General features: G+C 45.2%; 1 protein-coding gene and 1 non-coding gene across 2 annotated transcripts in view; one reads left to right on the forward strand and one right to left on the reverse strand.

The window, feature by feature from the left end:
- Positions 1–419: 419 nt before the first annotated feature.
- Positions 420–25,197, reverse strand: part of HPS4 (Hermansky-Pudlak syndrome 4) — a 33,514-nt gene continuing 8,736 nt past the window's right edge. The window contains exons 5-14 of the mRNA XM_008578283.1: positions 21,283–21,390; positions 20,733–20,849; positions 18,765–18,859; positions 16,568–16,640; positions 14,180–14,216; positions 13,442–13,538; positions 11,892–12,810; positions 6,716–6,848; positions 6,098–6,206; positions 420–3,302 (exon numbers count right to left, since the gene is read on the reverse strand). Coding sequence (XP_008576505.1) covers positions 3,131–3,302; positions 6,098–6,206; positions 6,716–6,848; positions 11,892–12,810; positions 13,442–13,538; positions 14,180–14,216; positions 16,568–16,640; positions 18,765–18,859; positions 20,733–20,849; positions 21,283–21,390 — 1,860 coding nt within the window. The 3' untranslated portion in view covers positions 420–3,130. The remainder of the gene's footprint in view (positions 3,303–6,097; positions 6,207–6,715; positions 6,849–11,891; positions 12,811–13,441; positions 13,539–14,179; positions 14,217–16,567; positions 16,641–18,764; positions 18,860–20,732; positions 20,850–21,282; positions 21,391–25,197) is intronic.
- On the forward strand, positions 1,353–1,426 carry TRNAI-AAU. Its single transcript has one exon. It is a non-coding gene; the product is annotated as a tRNA-Ile (tRNA).

Here is a 25,197-nt window from a genome sequence, read left to right on the forward strand (position 1 = left end):
CAGAGCAGGGAAGATAACTTGGCCTTTGGGAGCCACTCTGGGGGAAAGCCCACTCTCAGAAGAGGGTGCCCTGCCGCAGGGGCACCTGAGATGCTGGAGAATGAAGACAGACCAGAGCAGGGCTCAGAGGTGAGGAAGCAGAGGCCCAGCTGGCCATTAATATCAGGCTCTGGATCTTCTGGAAGAAAGATGAGGGACGGCTCACAATTTCTCTTAACGGTCTAGCCCAGTTCACTAAGGTAGGAAATGCAGGTAGCTGGGATCCAAACTGAAGCTCTGTTTGAAAACAGAATGCTTTGTCTAGCATTTGGCCAGGGGTCCCCTGTGCTAAAGCTCTACAGAACCAGGTTTAGTGGATGGGATATGACGTGCAAGTGTATTAGTTAACTACTGCTGTGTAACAAATTACCCCAAAAGAGTGGCTTAAAAAACATACATTTATTATCTCACATACTTTCTGAGGGTTAGGAAATTCAGCAGTGGCTTAGATTGGTGGATCTGGTTCAGTTTCTCATGCAGTTGCAGTCAGGATGTCAGCTGGTGCTTCAGTCTCATCTGGAGGCTTGACTGGGGCTGGAGGATCTGTTTCCAAGAATGTTCACATGGCTGCTGGCTGGAAGCCACAGTTCCTCACCACAAGGGCCTCATCATAGAATGGCTTGAATGTCTTCATGATGTGGCAGCCAGCCCCCAAATTGAGTAAACCAAGAGAGAGATGGAAACTTGAATGTTTTATAACCTACCCTCAAAAGTCATATTTCTGTCATTTTTACCACATTCTATTCATTAGAAACAAATCACTAAATACAGTCCACATTCAAGGGAGGGGACTTAGGTTCCTAATTTGTAGCAAAAAAATTTATGGTCTTCACATTCTGCTGTGATTATCTCATGCTCTTGATTTGGTTGTAAAGACTCAATTTTGGATTATGCTTTAAAGGGGAAGCATATGGCTGCCCAGAGTACTGATTCTTAGAAACAGGAGCATTTTGTATTCAAAGGATTTTTAGGCTCAAAGGCAGCCCTGTGAAATTAGATGTGAAGAGAGGTTTCTGAAAACAAAGAGAATAAGATTAAGATCTGCCAATGGCTCAATATCCAGGAAAGGGCCCAGGGATAGCTGAGAGATTTTCTTGTGAAACAGATCTTATTTGGAAAAATGTCCTCCAAACACAGGCAGTTAGTTTAGCCACGAGTGGGCAGATGAAAATAGGATCTGGACCCCAAGTTCTGTCCATGTTTCAACACAAAACAGATTGTCATTTCACCAATCTCAAGACTGGGGACTTCAAAATTCTGGAGCATCATTTAGCAAAAGGAAAAGTCTGGCTGCTTAAAAATGCCCTGGAGGTGGCCAGTTGGCTCAGTTGGTTAGAATGTGGTGCTAATAACACCAAGGTCCAGGGTTCAAGCCCTGAACTGGCCAGCAAAAATAAAAAAAGCCCCCCAACAGAAAAGGAATGTGTTGTGCATACATTCGCCATGGGAAGGTTCCTTAAGAGGTTGGCACAGAAACTTCTAATGAATTTTTTCTTGGAGAATTTAGCAGAGGAGTAGGACAATACACATTTATCCTAGTTTGAGGTAGGATCCTCCTCCATCTGGAAAGGTCTCCCTCTTTGGCCAGCCAGTGGAAGGAAGGACCCCAGGACAGGTGAGAGAAGAGGGTGACATGGGCCTGGTGTACTGGACCAGCCACACTGAAGGTGGTGCTCACTGGAGCAGGGGGCTACAGCCCATCACCCTTGCAGACAGACCAATGTGAAGTGCACGGCTCCTCACCCGGCCACACAGAATCCAGGAAGGAAAAGAGAAATGTGTTGACGTAAAAAAAATACATGTATGCATACACTCACTTGTACACACACACATGCACATACAAAGGTACTTAACCCTTACCTTAACTTTGTCACTAAAAATATTACTATTTAATTACTCCAGACCTCAATAGTATTTTTGGCTATTTTATATTTAGCCCTTGGAAACTTGTTTCAAGAAAAAGATACCATGCCACAAACATTAGATATTTGTTCACTGACATGAAATTATTAACATTGCAATTTTCATATGGAGTCTCAGGTACTTCCAGTAAACACTAGGCTAAGTTTTTGATAAATGTTTTCATCTGTGATCTGCAACATAGTATCATAAAATGTCTGAATATAACGTAATAGAACTGATGTTTTATTACCACACCGTCCCAGAAACACACAAATGAATGCCGTTCCCTTCCACAGCCTCTACTGAAAAGCGCAGTTTGGCTTTTACCCCAGAACCTCTTGGAAACTCCTATTTGGGGACACTCACTCAAGTGGAACCAGCTGTACAGCCCACTCCTAACCAAAGGCAGCACAGTTTGTTTCTGTTGTCACCAAATCCTTCGGTCTCGGCCCCCCAGAGCTTTTACAAAGTGATCTCTAAAGCCCAAAATCCCTTCTGCATTAGCAAGACTTGCCCCCCACTGCAGGTATTCCCAAGAACTGGCTCCTGGATTTGGAAATAGTTCCAGGAGAATTCAAACCAGGTGGTCTCAGCATGCTGCCTGCTTCTCTGCATGAAGTATTCAGACCCCCAGGAGGACAGATGAGGAAGAAAACCTGGGAACTGGGAGTGGGGCTGCTCGCCAAGAGATCCACCTCCTCCCTGACTTCACACCTCATAGCGCCCACCTGGTCACGGGCTGGAACAAACACTCCAGACTAGGGACGACCAAATTCTAGAAGAAATGCCAACCTGAAATGTTGTGGCACCGGTCCAGGCTGGGATGGAAGAGCAGCAGGAAATGTCGAATATCTCAGGCTCAATATGACAGGGAAACTAACTGACCCTGTACGTCTTTGGTATAAGGCGCCAGGCTCCCAGCCTGGACCCAATACTGTCAACATAATAAAGTTCTTTATCAAGCGCTCTATGTCTGCTGACTTGAAGAACTACTCCCCCACCACCACCACACACACATCCCAATCTGCAAAAAGAGTAACACAAACCCAAATATCATTACGTTTCTAAAAAGGGACTGTTCCAAGAAAAATAAAATAGAGGGACCTTTTCTATTTAAAAAGGCAGAGCTTCCTTTGCTGGTATTCTCTTGCACAGTCATCTCCTGGGGTAATGAACTTCGCACTACAGTTCAGAGTAAGTTCACCCCATGCTTCAGCAGCTTCTGCTTGGCTTTGCCTGAGAGGCTGAAGGCACCGTCCTGAGGACTCGGGAAGCCAGAGCTCCGTGCTGCGGACGCCAGCTGCTGGAAGTAAGTTTCCTGGACAGGGTTGCAACAGGCGTACACAGCTGTGGAGGCATTTCTGTTGGAGAAGGAAAGAAGACAACAGTCTGATGATGCCAGAGCAAGTCCCAGATCACAAAGGGACCCCAGTGAGGTGCTTGTCACAGTGGCCCCCACACACCAAGTACTGCGACATACAGCTGCCATGGCTAGGGACTCCAGAGTTTCAGCCTTCAGTGCCAATAACTGTGTTTCCTTGTTTTCCACTCACTGGATTCTGGGACAGTCCATGGCGGGACTGTCCACAGTGGCTGTAGCCACAGAACCTGAAGTTGTAATTACTGAATACAGGCACTGCTGAGCACCTGCTTTCTTGATAGAACAGCAGCTATGCAAAGTGCTTTTCCTGCAGTCTTGGTTCATGCCTTACATAAGCCTCGCTAGTGGTGGCCTTATCCCATGTGACAGACAAGAACTGTGAGGCTCACAGAGGGTGGGTGATGGTGCCCTGTCTCTGTGACAATACAGTGGCAGTGTCAGAGGAAGGAGTTTAATCTGCTCTCCACACTGGGGTGGTTGGACAGACTGAGGGGGAATGAGGTGATTATAGTGGGATGGAAACGAAGCAACAGGAAATGTGTAAACATGGAAGTAGAGGGAGGGAAGAGGGTACCAGGCAAAGGAGGGTCTATCCAGGAGGCACCAAGTCCACGGCCAGGTGACTACCTGGTTCCTGGATCTTGCCTGTCTCAAACTATTTCCTATGGGCCTCAGTTTCCCCAAATCTAGTAAGAGAGGGTGAAGGAAGGGAGCACTAAGGCTCCACTTGCCCAGATCTCTCCCTCCATATAAGGAGGGAGGAGAATCCCATCCTCCTCCAGCTTCCCCATATGGGACCTCAAGGAGCTTGAAGGCCCCACCTAGCTTAAGTGTCTTCTGCCACCCACTGGAGCAGCAGGACAAGCTTTTCTTATAGCCACAGGGGGAGGCACTGTGGCCAGGTGGTTATGAGCACAGATCTGAAGTCACACACACCTGGGTGCTAATTCCACCCCTACTACTTGCTAGCTCTGTGCCCTGGGCTAAGTCACTCAGCCTTTCTGAGTCCCAGCTTTCTCATCTGTACAGTGGATATGACAACAGCATGTGCCCTCAGTGAGGCTTTTTTTTAAAAAAGAGATTAAATAAATAGAAATATATATAAATTGCATAGCACATGGTGAGTGGCTAAGAAATGGTAGCTGTTGTTTCTATTACTATTAATAAAATAATCTCTCAGCAAATGCCTTGAGCTATGTACCCCAACACTAAAACCCTCTCAGCCCCATGGAAGGTGAAATACAGTGGGGCCACAAGAGGGGTGGTGGGGCAGGTGTTGACATTTTACTTGCAGAAATGGTAGCTGTTGTTTCTATTACTATTAATAAAATAATCTCTCAGCAAATGCCTTGAGCTATGTACCCCAACACTAAAACCCTCTCAGCCCCAAGGAAGGTGAAATACAGTGGGGCCACAAGAGGGGTGGTGGGGCAGGTGTTGACATTTTACTTGTTTCCACCTCCCACAAAATGACGCCCCCCACACACAAACATAACCAGGACCCAAACCAGTGACTGTAGATGCAAACCACATCCAGGTAGCCAGCCTGGGGCAGCTCTGAATTACAGCCAGAGAAGACACAGTTATAAAGGAGAGATATACTGGAATATTGGCTGGAGATGGCGCTGGGCAGCAGAAATACCTGCCACTCAAGTGTGGCAGATGACAGGGCATTAGAACTGTGTGTGTCTGTGACTCGAGCCTTGCCCCTCCCACTCGATGACACTGCCCCCTCAAACTGAAATGTGTGTAGAAAGAGACCTGGGTTCAAATCCTGACCCCACCACATAATGAGGATGTGATGCTGGCTCTTTGTGCTTCAATTCCCCTTTCTGTACAATGAGGATAAGAAAATACACTTGACTAGATCACCCCAAGGGCTAAATGAAATGTCACACAAATAGCAGGCACTCCCCTTCTGAGCCTCTAATTTGCCTGATCATAAGAGAAGCATGTAGAGAAGAAAAAACAGAGTGTGGTTGGTTAAATACTGTAAACTATAATCATAAATAATAGATCTCTATCTACTGGCCTGGAGCTGTTCAAGATATGTAATAATATGAAAAAATCAACTTTAAAATAATACATTAGAATATTTTCTAGAAGAAAGAATATTAAAATAATTCAAATAAAAATATTACTCATCTACATCTTGTATGCAAAAACTAAAAACCGAAAACAATAAAACCTGGAGTGATACACACCAAACTATTAAATGGGGTTATATGTTGGGTGTGTGATAGGTGGGGGAGGAGATAGTTTCACCTTACAGACTTCTGAGCAGTCTGAATGTTTTTATAGTGAGCATGGATTCCTTTTTAAATTGCCAAGACAACAATGTTATTTCCACATTGTTTCTGGCAAGGAGACCAAGAGCCTCCTTCCTCAGTAATGGATGTAGCTCCATGAGGGTGAGGACCTTCAAGTTTTTTCATTGTTGTACCCTGAGTGTCTAAAGCAGGAAGAGACCCAGAAAATCTATGACATGTGCATGCATGAGATTAGACGATAGCAGCCACAGGAGCAGATAAAAGAAGGCCTTAGGCAAAGTAACTAGAATGTTCTTCATTTAGTTAGGAATTAAGGCACTGCCTGGGCCCTGGGTAGGTGGTTCCTGTGGGCAGGACTGTGGAGCAAGTCCACTGCCTGGGCCCTGGGTAGGTGGTTCCTGTGGGCAGGACTGTGGAGCAAGTCCACTGCCTGGGCCCTGGGTAGGTGGTTCCTGTGGGCAGGACTGTGGAGAGCAAGTCTGCGACAGCAACCCCGGAGGCTCACCTGACCGTCATTTCGTACAGCGCAGGCAGCTGGGCAAAGTCGGAATGCATCAGGCTGACGGCCTGGAGGAAGCGGCGGTCCTGGGGGGTGGCCACCTGTGGCAGATTCGCTTCCAGAAGAGGACACAGAAGTTGTGATAGCAGACCCCTCCTTTACCCCCTCTCCAACCCCAGCACTGTACACTGGGACCAAGCACAGCTCAAAGCCATGGGTGTGGAAGCCAAGGGGAGAGAAACAGACCCAGGGTGCTGGCCCTACTGCTGCCACTATGCAGTAGAGCACATGCTTTCCCCAAGAATGAGCATCACCCAGTTTCTGCACATGGATCTCTAAATTCTGAAGCAGACCTTATCACAGATATCTGAACATGTGTGAGCTTCTCTCAAAACATTCGGGAAAGACAAAAAAAAGACAAACGAGCAAAGAAGTGTTTGCCAAGTGGATTCTACACTCGGTGGAGCTGAGCTCGCCGTGAGCACCAGCACTCTGGCTGCAGGTCAGACAGCTCTGCACAGAGCAGCATTACCGTGGTGCTGGGGCCCGAGTTCTCACCTCTGCCCACCTCTAGAATGTGCCCCCAGGCCCCACGGGCCTCTGTGCCCCGCACCTGCTCCTTACCCATCAGCATGCTCTGGATTCGGTCATAATGCGTGAAGTTGTACGTGCTGCTCGTGGGGGCAGCCTCATCTTTGGGAATTGTCTCTTTCAGGTGGACTTCCAGCCCATTCAGGGATGCCAGGCTGCTGTGGTACTGCAAAGGGGCCAGGAGAGGGTCACGGACTTGCAGTATAACTTCAGCAAGCCCTCTGAGGGCTTTCTATTTGACCATGGACTTAGTTAAAAAATAATAGTTCAAAGAATCTTAGTGGCTACCTGATTTAGCAAAATGAACCCTGACCAGTGTTTTTTCCTGTTTTTAGAAAAGTACTAATTTCCATCCTTATGTTCTAATATTTTTTAAATTAAGGATTATATAGTAGAAAAGTGAGAAAATAGAGACAAGCAGAAAAATAAACAAAAAAAAAGAAGAAAAAAAGCAAACAAAAATGATCTATAATCTCACCATCCAGTAATAGCCACTATTACCACCGTTATCTCTCCTCCTAACCATGCCTTTCCCACCCAGGCTGTGCATTTTAACAACATGGGTGGCCTGGGACCACCCCCCGTGATTCTCAACTGGGCCTGTGTGGAGAAGTCCCCCAGTGCATGTAGTGAGGTAACTTCTCTCTGGTGCATCCAGAATGGTGCCGGCTATGCACTGTTCCTGGGAGGACTGAGGTCAGTCAAATGGTTTTCTGCGCTTGGTGGTTCAGAGGAGGAACCCAGTTGGGGAAGTTGTCAGGGAGGTGAGACCCAAGCATCTGTATTTTAAAAAATCTCCCAGGAGATGAGTACTGTATAAGTACAGTTAAAAACAATGGACTATACCATTTTGTATAACTCTTTTTTTTATAAAACTAAAATGGGATCAAACCACAAGTAATGATTGATACTAGTTTTGTAACCTAATGGTATAGCGTGAGCTACTTTTCCCTGTCCTTACAAATTCTTCAACATCATTCTTGAAGGGCTGTGTGGTATTCTTCAAGCTCCACTTAGGGCTTGACTAAGTACATCAGTCATATCCTGATAGACTCAGTCTGAAGTGGGGCCTCCTGGGCCTGCTTCAGCCACAAGAAGGCCACTGTTCCCAAGCAGAAGACCACTCAGGTGCAGGCCATCCGTGCTCAGACTCTTCCCAGCCAGATGACCAGGGGCAAGTGGCTGAATTTTCCGTGCCTCATTTTTTTCATCTGCAGAATGGGAATACTACAGGACTGTTGAGTGGATTAAGTGAAATAACACATACAAAAGTTCTTTGTAAATTCCAAAGTGCTATCCTGAGGCAGGGCATTTTTATATAGAGTCAAGAAAATGAAAATGATCATTATTAAAGAAGTGATGTCTCTTTAATAGACACAGATAATTTGTCTGTATATAAGAAAAATAAGCTCACATAAAAGTACAGAGACTCAAACAGACTTCTGAAGTGAGTGTCATAAGGCCTGTCTTTGGCAGTGTACTGGGGTTAAGTCGGTTTTTCTATTTTGAATGTCTCAGAAATTATATCTGAAGTCAATAGGTTTCATATACAAGGTTTAATTTTATGCACTCATCTTTGTATCCCCCATGCCTCGCAGAGTGCCTGCCTGACACCTAGTAGGTGTTCAATAAATATCACTAAATGAATGAAGACATGAACATATCCAGTGCCAAGCACTTTCAACATATGTGCCATTTGGTTTAAATGGAGGGTGCAGGGTTAAGTAAAAGGACATGTGCTCAGGAAACACAAGAATACTATCTATCTCATGTTCGGATCTCTGCGATGGGCCTCTCCAACACTGAGTTTAACAGATGCTAACAAACCCCCTATTTGAACTAATGTGTGTGCACACATGCATGTGAGCACATGGGCACACACAAACATTCACCATGAAGTCAAAACACAGCCTCACTGTAAGTTTCTGGATCTCGGTAATCTGCTAACAGTCATCTCTGCCATCCTGACCTGGTACACAGAGGAAGGAACGATGGGAACCGAGAGTAAGCCACGTCAAAATCCACTTCCCCTATAGGCATGCATCTCATTCCAGAATCTTCTGGCTAACTTGTACTCAAGATAAAATCACCTAACTATAAACACACAGTTAATCACAAGACGTTATATCAAATGACATGTAGACAATTTTTTACTGATAACCAAGTGCTTTCATATATACCAGGGGTCAGCAGACTGTGGCCTCTGGGCTAAATCCAGCCTGTTGCCTGTTTCTTTACAGCCTGAGAACTAAGAAGTTTTTATATTTTTACATGGTTGGGGGGGGAAAAAGTCAAAAGGCTAATATTGCGACATGTGAAAATTATATAAAGTTCCAATTTCTGTGTCCATAAATAAAGAATTATTGGAATATAGCCACACTATTTATTTACATATTGTCGATGGCTGTTTTGGTACTACGACAGCAAAGTCAAATAGCTGTGCAAAGCTTAAAATATTTGCTTTCTGGTCCTTTACATAAAAAGTCTGCTGGTCCCTGATATATACTACTATATAAAGTGACCCTCAAAACAGCCCTAGGAGACACAGAGCTGGGGCTGCTGCCTGGACGCCTGCACTTCTAGCAATAACAGAAGCAAATGGCGTGAATACCACTGCATGCTCGTGACCACAGGAGAAGCATCAGACGGGCCACACATCCACGTGGAAGCACCAGTTTCATAGTTGGGGGGGAGGGTGGGGGGTGCTTTTTCATAAAGTATTTCATGCTAATACTCTCACACTAACTTCAAGACTTGTCTACTGTACACAGACAGCTCCATGTCCTATTGTAGCAACGAATAATTGATCTGATCGCTGTATGTGAAGGTCAATGAGATTATCTTGGGTTGTGAGCAGGAAACTATCAGTGGCTCCATGCTGCCCTCTGGTGTGGGCCTACTCCATTCCCTCTGAACCAATCCCAACCCCAACCCTCCTGGCTGCTCCTCCAGCTGCTCCTTCCACTACTCCACTGCTCTGCCCCCCACTCCCTTGCAAACAGAGAGAGGTAGAAGTTGAGCCACTGGAAGACAGATGGTAAAATGACACAAGGATGCCTTGGTGATAGGTAACATAATCAAGGAGCCCTTTCAAAGGGGGTGTGCTTACTGTCCCATCTGGGCTGTAGCTGACCATTGGGCAGGAGATTTGGCCCTTCTAGATAGCAGCAGAGGAGTTGCAGGGAAATTAGGTCAAGTATTTCCTATGCAGGTCTGGGACAAAAAGGCAATACAGGATCCCTCCCAATTATAAAACAGATTTTGGGTCTGATTAACGAACCTGCTCTCCAACCAGCAGGCTGATCAAAGTTAGTCACCCCTACTCTTTTTAGAAAAGAATAGCTTTTCTTCTTCCATAAAACTGCATTCTACTTCCTGAGGCCTAGCCAGCACTAAACCCTACTTTACATGAAAGCCCATGGAAGCTGTTGTCCTAACAACATGGATGGGCCTTGACAAACGAAGTGATATGTCCATGTATCAAGAGCCATAGGGCTGGCAGGTTAGCTCAGTGAGTTAGAGCGTGGTGCTTAGAACACCAAGGTCAAGGGTTCAGATCCTCGTACCAGCCAGCCACCAGAAAAAAAAAGAAAGAGAAAGAGCCACATGAAGGCAGGGTACATACCCCTTTTCTTCACCCTCCCACCTATCATGGCAAGGGCAGATCAATCAGGACACAGGGAGGCTGGGGCGAGGGAAGAAACAAGCAAAACCTCTGGACGCACACCACTTGCATGTGGTCTTTTTATCCCAAAGAGGCTGTTTTCTTACTGGTAAAATGGAAGGTAGGTAAACACTACCACTCAGAACTGTTCTGAGGCTTGGCTAAAATAACAGATGTAAGGTATTCAGCATATAGTTAATGCAGAATACATCTCCCCAAACAGCAGCTTGTGCTATTTGGGAGGTGGAGGGGAGGCAGGGGGAGTAAAAAGAGAGATTTTATATCCGCTTTATTGCATCCAAACACTGGGCCTTCAAAATAACATTTCTCAGGCTCAGTTCTGTGCAGCACAGACCATGAAAACCAAGGCACCCTGAGGGCACTGAGATGTAATAACTGCCACCTTGACTACCTATGTTGTCATAAGGAGGAGGTGGATAAAGTCACTCACAGCTGTGGTGAATGAGAACACAGGAAGCAAACAAGCCACAACTCGGTGACCTGGGGTCTGTGGAAAGGGGACAGATAAGCCAGACAGCTCTAGTGGGGAGCAGTCTCTTGCCAGGGGCTCTGTGCAAAGGAAGATGCTTGGCAGCCTTCCCGCCTTCTCTGCATTCCAAGGTGACTTGGAACTTATGGAGGGTCACAAACCCTGCATGCTAATAAGATTGGCTTAGAATAATATAGATTTAAGAATAAAAACAAGGCAAGCCCCAAGACACCATTTGCCCTGCAGCAATTTCAACCTGCTGTTCTCACTGTTACCACTTTCCCTGCCAACTAAAGCAAGGCTGTTACTATAGCAACTGAATCTCCAGTGGGGGCCTCGGCCCAGAGAAGGTCAGTGCACTGCTCCAAGTAGAGAAGGGACTGGAATGGTTTAAGAAGAATCCCCTAGAGCCAGTTAGGATTCCAGATGTCCCAGGGAACTCCCACCCCAGGCCGTGACATACTGCAGTGTACAGTTTCCAGTTGACGTGGAACCTAGAGCTGCCCGACTAGGAAGTGAGGCCGTTAGCTGGGCACACAACAGTGCTGTGCATGCAGTCTCTGCCTGCCCTACCCCACTGCATGGGTGCCAGCAGGGCCTATCACCACCCCACACCACTGATGAGGAGCCAGAGACTCAGAGGGGCAAGGGCTTGTGCGAGGATCCCATGGCTGAAACCGACAGAGCCAGGACTCCAGCTCAGGCCTCCCTTCCTCCAAGGCCTGCACTCTGGGAAAGAGGTAGCAGTGGAAGAGGAAGGGAACTGACCCTTGCTGGGTGCCTTTGCACCAGTCACTTTGCTGCGCACCTGACTCTCTCTTACTTTGCCCCTGACTTGCTCTTACTTGCCCCCAGCAAAAACCTATGGATGGAGGTACTACCATCATCCCCATTGCACAAGTAGTTTTGCCAGGGTCACACTGCTGAAGGCTGAGCCCTTGTCCCCTCTCCTCTGCATCTGTGCGGTGCTGTGACGGAAGTACTTCCCTGCTTATCTGTTTCTAGGAGGTAGGGAGAGGCTACAGAGGGGCTGGGGGAAGTCTGAGGGCACTCACCACCTCCTCTATGGCTGCACCGTTGCCCAGCAGTGGCTCCTCAGCCAGCAGGGACAGCACCAGGCCCTTAACACTGTGAGTGTAGAGGCTCATCCGCACGAGTTCCACGTGGGATCCTGCAGGGGTCAATGTGGACTCAATTCTGTCTGCAGAGGGGCCAGTGCCCCGGCAGCCTGCCAAGCCTGAACTGCATTCCAGACCAGGGGCCGCATGGCTCTCATGGTCCCCACCAACACACAGATCCACATCTTGTTCTCCTACAGGAAGCTTACGTCCTCTCTGCTCTGGATCCAAGGGAGGCAATGACAAGGGCCTCCTGGTCCCTTTGGGGAATGGGTCTCCTCTGGGGACAGGGACATGGCTGCTGTTGTCAAAAAGGTCTTCACGCTCTTCCAGGCCTCCGTTCTGGGTGAGCATCTCAGGAGAGGTGAGAGAGAGCAGACTGCTGACGGCTATGTCCTCAGGTGACATGGGTTCCGGGTTGCTGGAGTCACTGACAGATTCCTTGTGGCAAGGACCTCCACCAGCTGGAGCACACACATGCGGGAAGTCAAAATGCCCTGAGTATGTTCCCACTTCCCGAGCTTCTGGAATGTGGATTTCAGACAAGTCCAGTTCCCCTTGGGGAAAGCTCGGTTCCTTCACTGGGAGGCAGCTGAGGCGAGGATCCCAGGCCCTGGCAGTGCTGTACAGTCCTGTGGGCCCAACGCTCTCCAGAGCATGGTCAGACAAGTGTCTGCTCTCACCTTTGCCATCTGGCCAAGCTTGGTCAGGGGACGTGGGTTTCGAGGTAGTCGCCAACACCCAGGCCATGGATTCCACACGCCCAGCAGCGTTTCCTTCTAGGGCAAATGTGTTCCTACCCTTTGAAGGGCACTGGGCCGAGCTGTCTTGGAGTCTGGCTGGAGATGTAGGAGAGCTGGCAAACAAAACACACATGAGGAAGGGGCACATCGACTGTGCACAGGGAGGGACCCTTCCACCAGGAAGACTAAAATGCTGAGTACCTAAAAAGCACAGGTCTTGGTGCCACGTGGGTGCCTATGGCCACAGAGCCTAAGATGCCACCATGGTCAAGCCACAGGAGTAAAAATAAGGCAATGTCTGGCCCTCAGGGCTTCCTGTAGTGATGCCAGGATCACTTGCTGAAAATGACAGAGCCCAGTGAATTAGTCACCCACACTTGGAGCATCTACCATGAGTCAGGCCCTGTACTGGATGTTACACACATACTATTTTCGATGGTCACAACGAGCCCATGAAAGTTATTACTGGCTCTATTTTACAGATGAAAAAATTGAGACTCAGGCAGGGAATATACTCGCCCAAGGTCACATAGCTGATTAAGTTTTAAACCTGGGATTTAAAATTCACTCTCATCTCACTATGTGGCACTGCCTCTTACCAACACACTCAAGTTCCAGACGCTCCCTACAAAACAGAGTGTGGAGAAGATAGAATTAGGGAAGGATGGGATGTAGCAGGGGTTTGTTTCACATGAGGGAGTCCCTCAGCGTGGTTTAAGCTTCACCCCCTGTGAGTTCCCTTACCTAGTCATCCCCTCTGCTGGGAACTCACGGAGGCTGACGGCTTCCTCTTTGGTCAGGAAAACAGTGATGACCTGGACATTTGGGGGAAATGCTGCTCCTGGAATTACAAAGAACAGGGACAGAGAAAACAGAGGGGCAGCTGTTGCATTGGAAAGCAGTGCTGTGGGTGCATTCCTCAGCCCAGAACAAAAGTCAAAGAACCGCAGGTACAACTGCTGCAACAAGCACAGAAGCATCTCATGCAGGCAACATTACTCCCAGCTGTGGAGAAGGGAGGTGTTCACTGCAAGAAAGTCTGGTGGCACTTAAAAAGACATGAAGTAGAAAAAAAGCACTTGCAACTGACAATAAGTTCTGTTCCGACTCAGACTTCAAGATAAAATAAAACACGCCTCTTGGGAACACCTCCACATCCTGCAAAAGGTCTTCCTGGCAGTCATCACATATCTTACCCTCTTCCAATCATGATCCTCTGGGATTTGTCTGAGCAGACTCACAATACTGAGTTAAGGAGGATCTGAAAGGAGGGATTTCAAAGGCATGCCTACAAACATGAGCTTTACAATTAGAATTCTGATGGGTAACTGTTCTTGAGGCACTATTATGTCCATTTTCCTACTCTTATGAGCAGAGGAAATTGACGCATGGGACTACTTGGCCTTCCACATGACGGGTACAGGGACAGGTAGCATAAAAGACTGCTGTTCTCAAGATGCAGCAATGCACCTGAATACTCACCACTTTCCTGCGGGGCACCTTCTCCTGTGGGTAGCCTCTGAAAACAAACACACACAGAAGTTGGCGCTGGGCACCACGTTCTCTTGACCTAACAATCAGGAATTCACTGTGCCATCTGTTCATAAAACCTGGCCAAGCCCAAAAGCTTGTCCCAACCACATGCCAAGAGCCAAGCAGATGGAACAGAAGCTCGCCCAAGCTGCTTGTTCCTGCCATGGCTGGGAGGAGGCAGGGACCCGGGCCCAGACGGGCACAAGGCAACAGCTCTACCCAAACTCACATCACGCCTTCAGTTCTGAGTTTCTGTCTCTCCCGTCTAGGAATAAAAGTGAGGATCTGTGTTCTCTTACACTTTTGGGGAACTCATATTCCGGAATACAGGCACATCTGCCACGGCCCTTGACATAGAATTCACATCAATTCCACAATAACAAAAATGTGAAAGTCTTATGACCTTCACTATAAAGGATTTGACCTAAACAGAATCTGCTATACCAGACCTCTCTCGTTTATTCTGGTTCACAATCCAGGCCAGAAACCTGGGGATTTTCTCAGAAGAAAACCAAACCTTCATCTCAACCTCAAGGTTCCAAAAGAACCCACTGAAAAAGCCAGACAAAAACTGCTCTCCTAGACAGAATGACTTTCACTCTTATAAAATAATATGGCTTTCTTTTTTGTTTTTTGGTGATTTAAAAAAAAAAAATCATATTTTAGATTACTAAGCCATACATTAGTCTACTCTAGAAAAAATTCTTACAAAAAAAAAAAAAAAAAATCACATATAATCCCTCACCCCTCCCCAAGCTAAATCTGTTAATATTCATATTTTAGATTACTAAGCCATACATTAGTCTACTCTAGAAAAAATTCTTACAAAAAAAAAAAAAAAAATCACATATAATCCCTCACCCCTCCCCAAGCTAAATCTGTTAATATTGGGCAGTTTTTTCTTTAAGTCTATATATTTTTTTATACTTTTGAGATCACATTACATAAAACTCTTCATAAAACTTGGCCAAGCCATTTTTCTGCTTAAAACAGTAACCTTCAGTTCCTGTCTTCAAAACATCTGGGGCCATTTTAAATGTCTGACTAAAATTTTATAAAGTTTAAAGCAGTACAGATAAATTAAGCATTTCCCTGCCTTAGACCAGTGATTAGCAAACTTTTCCAGTAATGGGCAAGAAAGTAATATTTTCCATTTTGAAAGCCGTATGGTCTCTGTCCCAACTACTCAACTCTGCCACTGAAGCTCAAAAGTAGTCCAATTAAACTTTATTTGTAGATGACTGGCCCACTGGCCACACTTTGCCAACTCCTACCTTAGACATTTAAGTTTTATGTGATTTTTCACTTTCATAAAACCTGTTACGATAAAGTTTTAAACATAAATCTTTTACTTGCAGTTAGATTATTTTCTTAGAATAGATTCCCAAAAGCTGAATTACTAGGAAAAAGGAAAGGGCATCCTTAATACTCTCATTATCAACCTGTTTATCAGAAAGGCTATTCTAGGGCCGGCCTGGTGGCGCACTCGGTAGAGTGCGGTGCTTGGGAGCGCGGCGGCGCTCCCGCTGTGGGTTCGGATCCCATATAGAGACCAGTCCGCTCACTGGTTGAGCGCGGTGCGGGCGCGACACTGAGGGTTGCGATCCCGTTACCGGTCACGAAAAAAGACAAAAAGGAAAAAAAAAATAAAGAAAGAAAGAAAGAAAGAAAGGCTATTCTAATTGACACCTGCACCAACAGTGTTAAGGAGCCTGAGTAGAGCCCCACTACACTTTAAATGTCTTGATTTAATAAGTGCAAAGAGAGAGCCTTATGATACATTTGAAGCCATAGCTTCATACACAAAAAAGAAACAAAGCAAAAGAAAAACAGGCTGGGAGGAAATATGCCAGATGCTAACAGTGGTGTTACCTCCGTGCCATCCAATTGTGAGCAATTTTATTCTCAATGAGCGTGTGTGACCTTTTTTCATAATAAAAACAATTAAATAAATACAAAATGGAAGTATTGTTTTAAAGTTTCTGTTTCCCTAAGTCTTTCTAAGGACACATCCTTTACAGTCTGTCTCTGAAAAATCTGACATATCCTTGACCTAAAAGGCCATTCTCGTGGGAAGTCACATTCTCATAGATCCACTAGGTTTGAAGAAACACCAACTATCCAAGACTACCATGTAGAAGAAACATTTTTTCGGCTTCACTCTTGAGGAAAGCCATACTGATGGACATGGGGTCCTGACAAGGTTAAGTGAAACAACTGTCCCATGGCCATGGCTGCTGCTCTCAATCCATCTGGCTTTCAGGATCAGACCTGCCAGGAGCAGTGACAGATACTTTGGGTGAAGCATTCTCTCCAGGCAGGTGGCCTTTACAATACCTGGTCCTCACGTGCAGTGCGGTGAAGCAGGACCTTGGCGGTGAGGGAGGGTGGCAGCTGGGTGCTGACAATCCTAGGAGATCAAACACAGAAACAAGAATACCATGAGAAAAAATACACTGACAGACTCTGAATTTAAAAGGTGCCTGACAGCCCAAGTTGTCGAGGATCTTGAGGACATGGCTGGTGGGAGGGCTTTCTGGCAGTTCCTAGCAACGTTTATAATGTCTAAACTGTACCACCCCCCCAAAAAAAGAGAACAAAACTGTGGTTATAAGAGGTGGAAAAGGGGGAAAGGAAGGAGATTTGGCAAGAAACAAGTTAAGAGTCACAAAGATTGATGACATTTTGTAAACATGAGTATACTAATCATCCTGATTTGATCACCACATATTGTACACATATATTGATATTCAATTCTGTACCCCACAAATATATATAATCAATTATCTTTTAATAAAAAACTGTCAAATAAATAAATAAACAAAATGCCTAAACCCTTTGATTCAGCTTATATCATGACGTATAAGTAAGAATATTCACTACAGGGAAAATGGCAAAAATGTCCAAAAAAAATGGGTAAACAACCTAAATGTCCATCAGAAGGAAAATAGTTAAATAAATCATGGAACAACCGGAACACCAAAAAATGTGCAGCCTTTACAAGAATGAGGTGAACCAATACAGACTGGTAAAGAGATCTCTACTATGCACATTAAGTCCAGGAACCATATGATCCTGCTTACGTAGACAGAAACCCCACCCCCGAAAAATCATGCATATACACACATATACAGGTGTGTGAAAACACTCAGAAACTGCTGATGGTGGGTTGAGAGTGAGGAAAAGAGAAGGGAACTTTTAAATTGTGCTCTGTGTGTTTACCGGCTAATTTTTTTTCACAATGAAAATGTGTTCATGTCATTAGCTATATAATTTAAAAATACCTAAGAAATAGATAACACCACAGTACAGAGTTAAATCTCTGTACCAGCCAGCTGCAAAAAAAAAAAAAAAAAAAAAAAAAAAAGAAAAGGAAAAAAATGTGAAATGCAAAATAAGGAAAAAAATATTCTTTGATGGCTATGTCACTGGTGAGCTAGGAAGCCCCAGGAGCTGATTCAGAACAGTCAGGACGAGAACAGTGAAGGGGGTAATACATGCACCAGGGACTGTGCTTAGTCCTTCCACATCTGTTATTTCTTTTCTTTTTTTTTTTTTTTTAAAAGATGACCAGTAAGGGGATCTTAACCCTTGACTTGGTGTTGTCAGCACCACGCTCACCCAGTGAGCAAACCGGCCATCCCTATATGGGATCCGAACCCGTGGCCCTGGTGTCATCAGCACTGCACTCTCCCGAGTGAGCCACAGGCCGGCCCCCACATCTGTTATTTCATTCTCCACAAAATATTATTTCCCAAAAGAGAAAACAGAGGTTAAGTAAGTTGCCCAAGGTTACACAGCTGGTAAAAAGAGAAGCCAGGATTCTAAGTCCAGTTTGCCAGGCCTGAGGGTCCCTGTGAGAGCCTGGAATGCTTCTCCAGCCACAATCATCTGGTTGGCAGAAAACTCTGGGTGCAGAGCAACGGCCCTGCCTGCCCAGGGCTGAGAGTAAACCCTCCAGGAGGAGGGAGGCCCTGGAAGATGCGTCAAGTGGCTCTTAGGCACTCAGACTCATGAAGAGGCCCTCCAGCTACGTAGAGAGATGCAGTGAATTCTCAGAAGCCAACCAAGAGATGGATCTGGCTAAGAGGCTGGTAGGAGCCTGGGTAAAGGCCTGTAAAGCTGCTTGGCAGAGCTGAGCCACAGCCAGCACACCAGGGTCCCCTGGCAGCAGCAGGAAGGCAGCAGCTGGCTTCCAGCCCCATTGTTTATGATGCTAACTGCTGGCGACATTGGGGGATTGGCATTATTAGCATTTTGTAGACTGGCAACTATAATGGCATGCCCCACACTGAGAATTACATGGGTCCCTTTTATATACCTAACTCCTCAGAACATAACAGTTTACTTCCCAGCTTTGCTCAAAGACAGGTGCATACCTTAAATCAAACCTAAACCACCTGGTATTTGCCAAACCAGCCCACTTGGAACTAGCCAGAGACTGAGCTTCCCACCCCTGATCTGGAGATGGCCAGGTTGGTCAGTTCTGCAGCAGGCGAAAATGGGTGAAGGAGAGCAGTCTGGCGTTACTCACAGTCCTTTATAGAGGATGCAACCAGCAAGAATGTGAGGCGAGCGCTGGCAGGTCTGCAGAATGAGGGCTGCCTTCAGCAACAAGAGGGGCTCCACCTGTGCAGGGCGAGAAGCACACCCGCCATCAGCCAGGGAAGAAGGAAAGAGGGCTTTATAGGACACATAGGCAAGTTCTAACCCAAAGTCTGGAAAAAAGAGAAAGTGTCACATGGTATAATTGGCATCATGCCTTGGTACTGTACTACCTCTCTACACTCAGAACTGCTGACACCACAAAACGCCCAGTTCTTGGAACAAGGAGGCCTCTCTGGAAGCTGGAACGTGCAGTGAATATGGCATATGGCTAGGATCACCTAGGAGACCCTGACTATCAATGCTGAGACCAGACAGCAGCATAAGAGGAGGGCATACCCTTCAAATACAACACCAGATAAAACCCATGCTGCACCCTCCCTCTGATGTGCAGTCCCCATGGCAATACAGTGGGCTTGGCTGATGTCTGACCATGTCCCGTAATTCTATTCCATAACATAAAATGAAAACATTATGGTCTTTCACTCAGGGAAATATGCCTCAATTCTACAATCCTTATAAGGAGTCAGTTGCCTAGAAATCCCTAAAAATACATGAAAAGCATCTGAACCTGGTCAAGAATGTCTAGCAATAACCAACAGCCTCTTCATACTTCCACCTGCCTGCTTGGCAGCAGAAAGCTGTGAATATCCATTAGGTGTTAGAACTCAGTATGTAAGGGAGCCAGGGTCTGAAGCTGTTGCCACGTGAAGAAGTTAAGTTTATTCTTTCACGGCCTCAAGGCTGTGCCCATCCCAGCCAGAAAGTCTGTAAGGCTCTGGGGCCAACTTCAAGAAGTCCTCCACACAGGAACAGAGAAAACCTGATGGATTTTGGACAAGACCAGCACCGTTGTGCACACAATAAGCACAAAATAACTGCTGGCTTTGTCTTCCACTCCAGCACCAAACCCCTCCCCCCTTCCCTTTACGAGAAGCCTCCTGACTTAAACAGAAACCCTTTGCTTCGGCAAGGGCGCAATTCTCCACGCTGGTTGCATAGTTTCCACATTAGCATAATGCCCTCCTTGATGGTATCAGACAGCCCTTGGCGCACTATATAAGCTCTCCTACCCCCACACCTGGTGCTGTCCCCCATTTTGGGCAGCCCTGGGCTGTCTTCCACTTTGAGCACAGCCTGGCAGATTCTTTTCCTTTAATAAAGCTTGATCGGTACTTGGCATCTTGGCTCACTTTCTTTCAAAACCCTTCCCCATTTCTAGCAGAGCCATGCTCTATGAAGGCTGAGTCACAGTGCCACACCTTTGTGGAAGTGACACTATTTACCACAGAAGCGTGACACAGGGGGGCTGACAGTGCAGAACATGCCTCACCTCCTGAGATGCTCAGGGATCTGGTGGTTGGTTCTTAAGGGGCAGCAGAGGGGGTGAGGCCAAGTAAAATGGCTCAGACACCAAAACACTTCCCAACCACTCACGCTCAGATACAGCAACCCTTTTCTTAAAATGTTAAGGGCATTTTTGATGTTGAGATTAAATCATATGATATTAACATCAAGAGAGGAGGAGACCTTCAATTACTGAGTTCAACACTTTTAAGGCATTAGCAGAACAATAATTCCCTTTACTGAGCATTTACTTGGTGTTATTTTGGGTACTGACTCATTTTATCATCAAAACAGCCCTGGAAGGCGGGTATGACCACACCACTTTCTGGGTAAGGGGAGTTAGGTTCTGAGAGGGGACCTGGATTGTCCAAGCTCACCCGGCCACCTTTGGGCAGCAGCATGGAACTTTAGGGCAGGGCTTAACAGCCACCCTGCCTGGGACAGGTCATATTCTGTTCACTTCTCTAGATACAGTTCAGTTAAGGAATATTTTTAAAGTGTCTAAAACCTCTGTTATATATGAAAAGAATAAGGAGGATAAGAATGTTACTTTTGTTCGGTCCAAGTTCCAGAGGGAATTGAATATCTTATGCAGGTCACTGGTGTTTTCCAGAATTTGTTCGATGAAGGTGTCCCATTCCCTGCTCAGTTCTTCCTGAGAACAGTTCTAAAACAGAAACAGCCTGAGGTGAATAGCTGAGATTTTGTGGGACAGACTTTTTGGCAAGGATCCCAACAACCACAGAAATTGTTCCTCACATGGGAAAGTGGCCAGGAGGGAAGGTCTGTTTTGAACTTTCTCCACACACAAGAGCCCCTCACTACCACCCGATAACCGACCCCATTACAGACCCAGGGCACCTGCTGGGTAAGGGTGGCAACCAGAGCCTGCTCTTTCTAACTGTCCCAGGGAGGAGGAGATGGGGATAAACATCTGGGAACAAAGGCACCTGAGAAGGGCTCCAAGGCCCCTTGAATTTGTCACTAGACACAATGTGTTTATGTTAAGTATAACTGACCCCAGAGTAAGTGCTGTGTTCTAGCAATATTAGTTTTGCTAAGGAAGCTCAGCCTAAGCCTCCTCAACACTATACACATACCTTATAAGCCAGAGAAACAGGTCCATTGTAAAAATTAAAGAATCCAATTAGCTGATCCAGAAACCGCTTGCAACTGACATCAGGGAGCTCCACAGCACAGCCCAGCACCTATAAAGAGGGAAAGCAGGAAGACAGGCATTTTCCTTTTCTTTGAGTTCAAGAATCCTGGCATCCAGGGCTGTCCATAACCAGATTTCACCAGCCCATGGAAAAGGAGCTTTTACTGTCCCTGAGCCCACACCCTCCACCCCAGCCAGGCTGGTCTCCACAGAAAACAAGTACTTGCTGCACCTCTATTCATGCTGCCCAACCTGAAAGGCCCGGTTCCTTCCTGTTCCTTTGCCCAGCACTTACCCATAACCTTCAGTGCCCACTACAGATTCCAGCACCCCCACGATGTCTGATCTGTTAACTCTAGCCAAAGCTGACCTCTTTTCTGCCCCTTGTATTCTTAGGATTATTTGGACATTGCATGTTTAATTTGGGTTTCATTAAACACCGGACAGGACCCAACTGTTTCATGAATGGCATCTTGTCTCTCCAGCTGAATGAAGTGCTTCAAGAGCAGAAACTGACTACATCATCACCATGCTAGACCTCCAAAATGCTGAGGGGTAGTGCTTAGTTCTACGGAAGATAAATACTTGCTGAGTTAGAAGGCAATCTGGTCATATGTTTAAAGAGCCTGAAAAAGTTCATATTCTTTGATCCTGTAATTCTACCTCTGGGAATCCATCTAAGGAAATCATCAGAAATTTAAATAAATAAATTCTGATTGAAAACAAATCAACAACAACAAAAAAATCCACTCTGAATGTAAGCTACAGTAGGGCCAGGATCTTTGTTTTGTTCATGGATGTAATCAAGAGCTTACAACAGTCTAGCACATAAAAACTGCTCACTTCTTCCCCACTTGAGCTATAGGTTGAATGCAACTGCACTTGTAATCCCACCAGCTTTTCTTTAGAAACCAACAAACTGATTCTACAATGGAAACAGAAAGGACGTAAAATATCCAAAGCTATCTTGAAAAAGAATAAGGTTGGAGGACTTACACTATCTGGTTTCAAGACTTCTTATAAACCTCCAGAAATCATAACAGTTATGTGCATAGAATCTTCAAACAGTTAAATGGAAAAGAAAAGCCCAGAAATTGATCCATACTTAAATAGTCATCTGATCTTTGGCAAAGGAGCCAAAGGAATCCAATAGAGAAAGGAAAGTTTTCACAACACTGGTGCTGGAACAACTGGATATCCAAATGGAAAAAAATGACCCTTAACATCTATTCAAACCATTCACAAATATTAATCTGAGATGGATCATAGACCTAAATTTCAAAGCTAAAACTATAAAACTCTTATAAAAAAAAAAAAAGATGGAGAGTATCTTCTCCAACAGGGTAGGTTTCTTAAAGAGGATACAGAAAGCAATAATCATAAAAGATAAAATTGATAAATTAGACTTCATTAAAATTAAAAACTTCTGCTCATCAAAAGACATCATTAAGAAAATTAATAGGCATGTACAAATTGGAAGAAAATATTTTTAAATATATATATATCTGATAAAGAACTGGTATCCGGGAAATATAAACAACTACAATAAGATAAAAAAAAAAAAAAAAAAAAGAAAACCCAATTTTAAAAATGGGTAAAAGCTTTGAAAAGATACTTCACAAAGGAAGATATATAAATAGGCATTAAGCACATGAAAAAGCCTCAATATCATTAGTCATTAGGGAAATGCAAATTAAAACCACAATGACATACCACTGCACATCCAGCAGAATGGCTAAAATTAGATAGACTGACAACACAAGGGTACTTCAAAAAGTTCATGAAAAAATAGAAGCAAAAGATAATATGAATTTCTTCCATGAACTTTTTGAAGAGCCCTCATATCAATGTTGATGGGAATGTGGAGTAACTGGAATTCTCACACCTTATTACTAGAAATGTAAAATGGTACAACCACTTTGGGAAAAGGGCTAGCAGTTTCCTATAAAATCTAACACATCTACTCTATGACCCGGCAATTCCATGGATATTTACCCAAGAGAAATGAAAATGTGTGTCCAAAGAAAGACTCATATAGAAAAGTTCCTAGGAACCTCATTTTTTTTTTCCTTTTTGTCTTTTTTACTGACCGGTAACGGGATCGCAACCCTCGGTGTTGCACCCGCACTGTGCTCAGCCAGTGAGCAGGAACCGGTCTCCACATGGGATCCGAACCCTCGGCGGGAGCGCCGCCGCACTCCCAAGCGGCGCACTCTCCAGTGCACCACCGGGCCGGCCCAGGAACCTCATTCTTAATTGTCCAAAACTGGACACAGTTCGGGCATTCATCAAAAGAAGAAATACACTGTGATAGATTCAGACAATGGAATATTATTTGATAATAAAAAGAAATACTGGGCTGGCCCGGTGGCGCACTCGGTTGAGTGCGGCTCTTGGGAGTGTGGTGGCGCTCCTGCCGAGGGTTCGGATCCCATATAGAGACCGGTCGGCTCACTGTTTGAGCGTGGTGCAGGCGCGACACCGAGGGTTGCGATCCCGTTGCCGGTCACAGTACGGGCGCAACACTGAGGGTTGCGATCCCGTTACCAATCACGAAAAAAGACAAAAAGAAAAAAAAAAAGGTAATTAATACATGCTCATTTTAGAAAATACAGAAAGCACAGAGGAAGACCATGAATGTTAAGTGGAAAGAAAGAAGCCTGCAAAGCATGTAATACTACACATATTATTGCACTCATCTGACATTCTAGAATAGGAAGAAAAACTTAAGAACAATGATTGCCTAGGGTTGTAGGGAGTAAGTAGAATTAACTGGGGAGGGGAATGATGGAGCTTTCTGGGGGTGATAATATTGGGCATCTTGATAGGGATCTGTGTTGCACAGGTGCACCACTTGTCCAAGTGTATCCAATGGCACACTCGAGATTTCTGTATTTCACTGTATGTAAATTTCACCTCAAAGGGAAAAAAGAACCACAAACATTGAACTCTAGTTAATGACAAGCATGATGAAGCATTTGGGGGTGAGGAGCACTCTAATGTGTGCAACTTAATTTGAAAAGCATAAAAAAAAAATCTAGTGTGATGAGAGGATATAGGGATGGACAGGTATGTGATAAAGCAACTACAGTCATCTCTCGGTATCCACAGGGGATTGGTTCCAAGATCCCTACCCCCCTATGTCAGTACACCCAAATCTAAGGATGCTCAAGTTTCACAGGCAGCCCCGCGGAAACTGCAGATGTGAAAGTTGGTTCTCTTATCTGCAGGTTCCTCCGTATATGCAGGTTCCTCTGTATAAGCATGTTCCAAATCCCGCAAATACTGTATTTTGAAGTGTTTCAACAGCAGTTGGTTGAAACTGGATGTGGAACCTGCAGATACAGAGGGATGGCTGTATTTACTGAAAAAAATACTCATATAAATAGACTTGCATAGTTCAAATTCATGTTGTTCAAGCGTCAACTATATAATAAAGCGTTAATTGTAGAATCAAGGTACATGAGTAATTTTTTAATAATTTATTTTATTTATTGAATCAAAATCGATTATACATATTTTGGGGGTTGAACATTGAGATATGTTGATTAAATCAGTATTACTAGCATATATATTGTTACAAATCATAATTATTCTTTATGCCTCTTGTCCAACCTCTCCCCTTCCCCCATTCCCTCCCCCTCCACCCTCTAATTACCCTAGATTTCTTCTCTCCTTCTGAAAGAATAATGGTTACTCTGTTAACTTGTTGCCTAGATGATCTGTCCAGTGCTGAGAGATGTGATCAGGTCCCCCAATATTATCATAGAGCAGATGCTTCTTCAGTCACTGAAATGGGTTTTGTGGAAAGAGACATCCTCATCTTTTCTTTGTCTCTGCTGGTGACTCTTCTTAT

The sequence above is a fragment of the Galeopterus variegatus genome, unplaced genomic scaffold (assembly GCF_000696425.1).
Source record: "Galeopterus variegatus unplaced genomic scaffold, G_variegatus-3.0.2 Scaffold1656, whole genome shotgun sequence".
In the NCBI taxonomy this organism is placed as follows: Eukaryota; Metazoa; Chordata; class Mammalia; order Dermoptera; family Cynocephalidae; genus Galeopterus; species Galeopterus variegatus.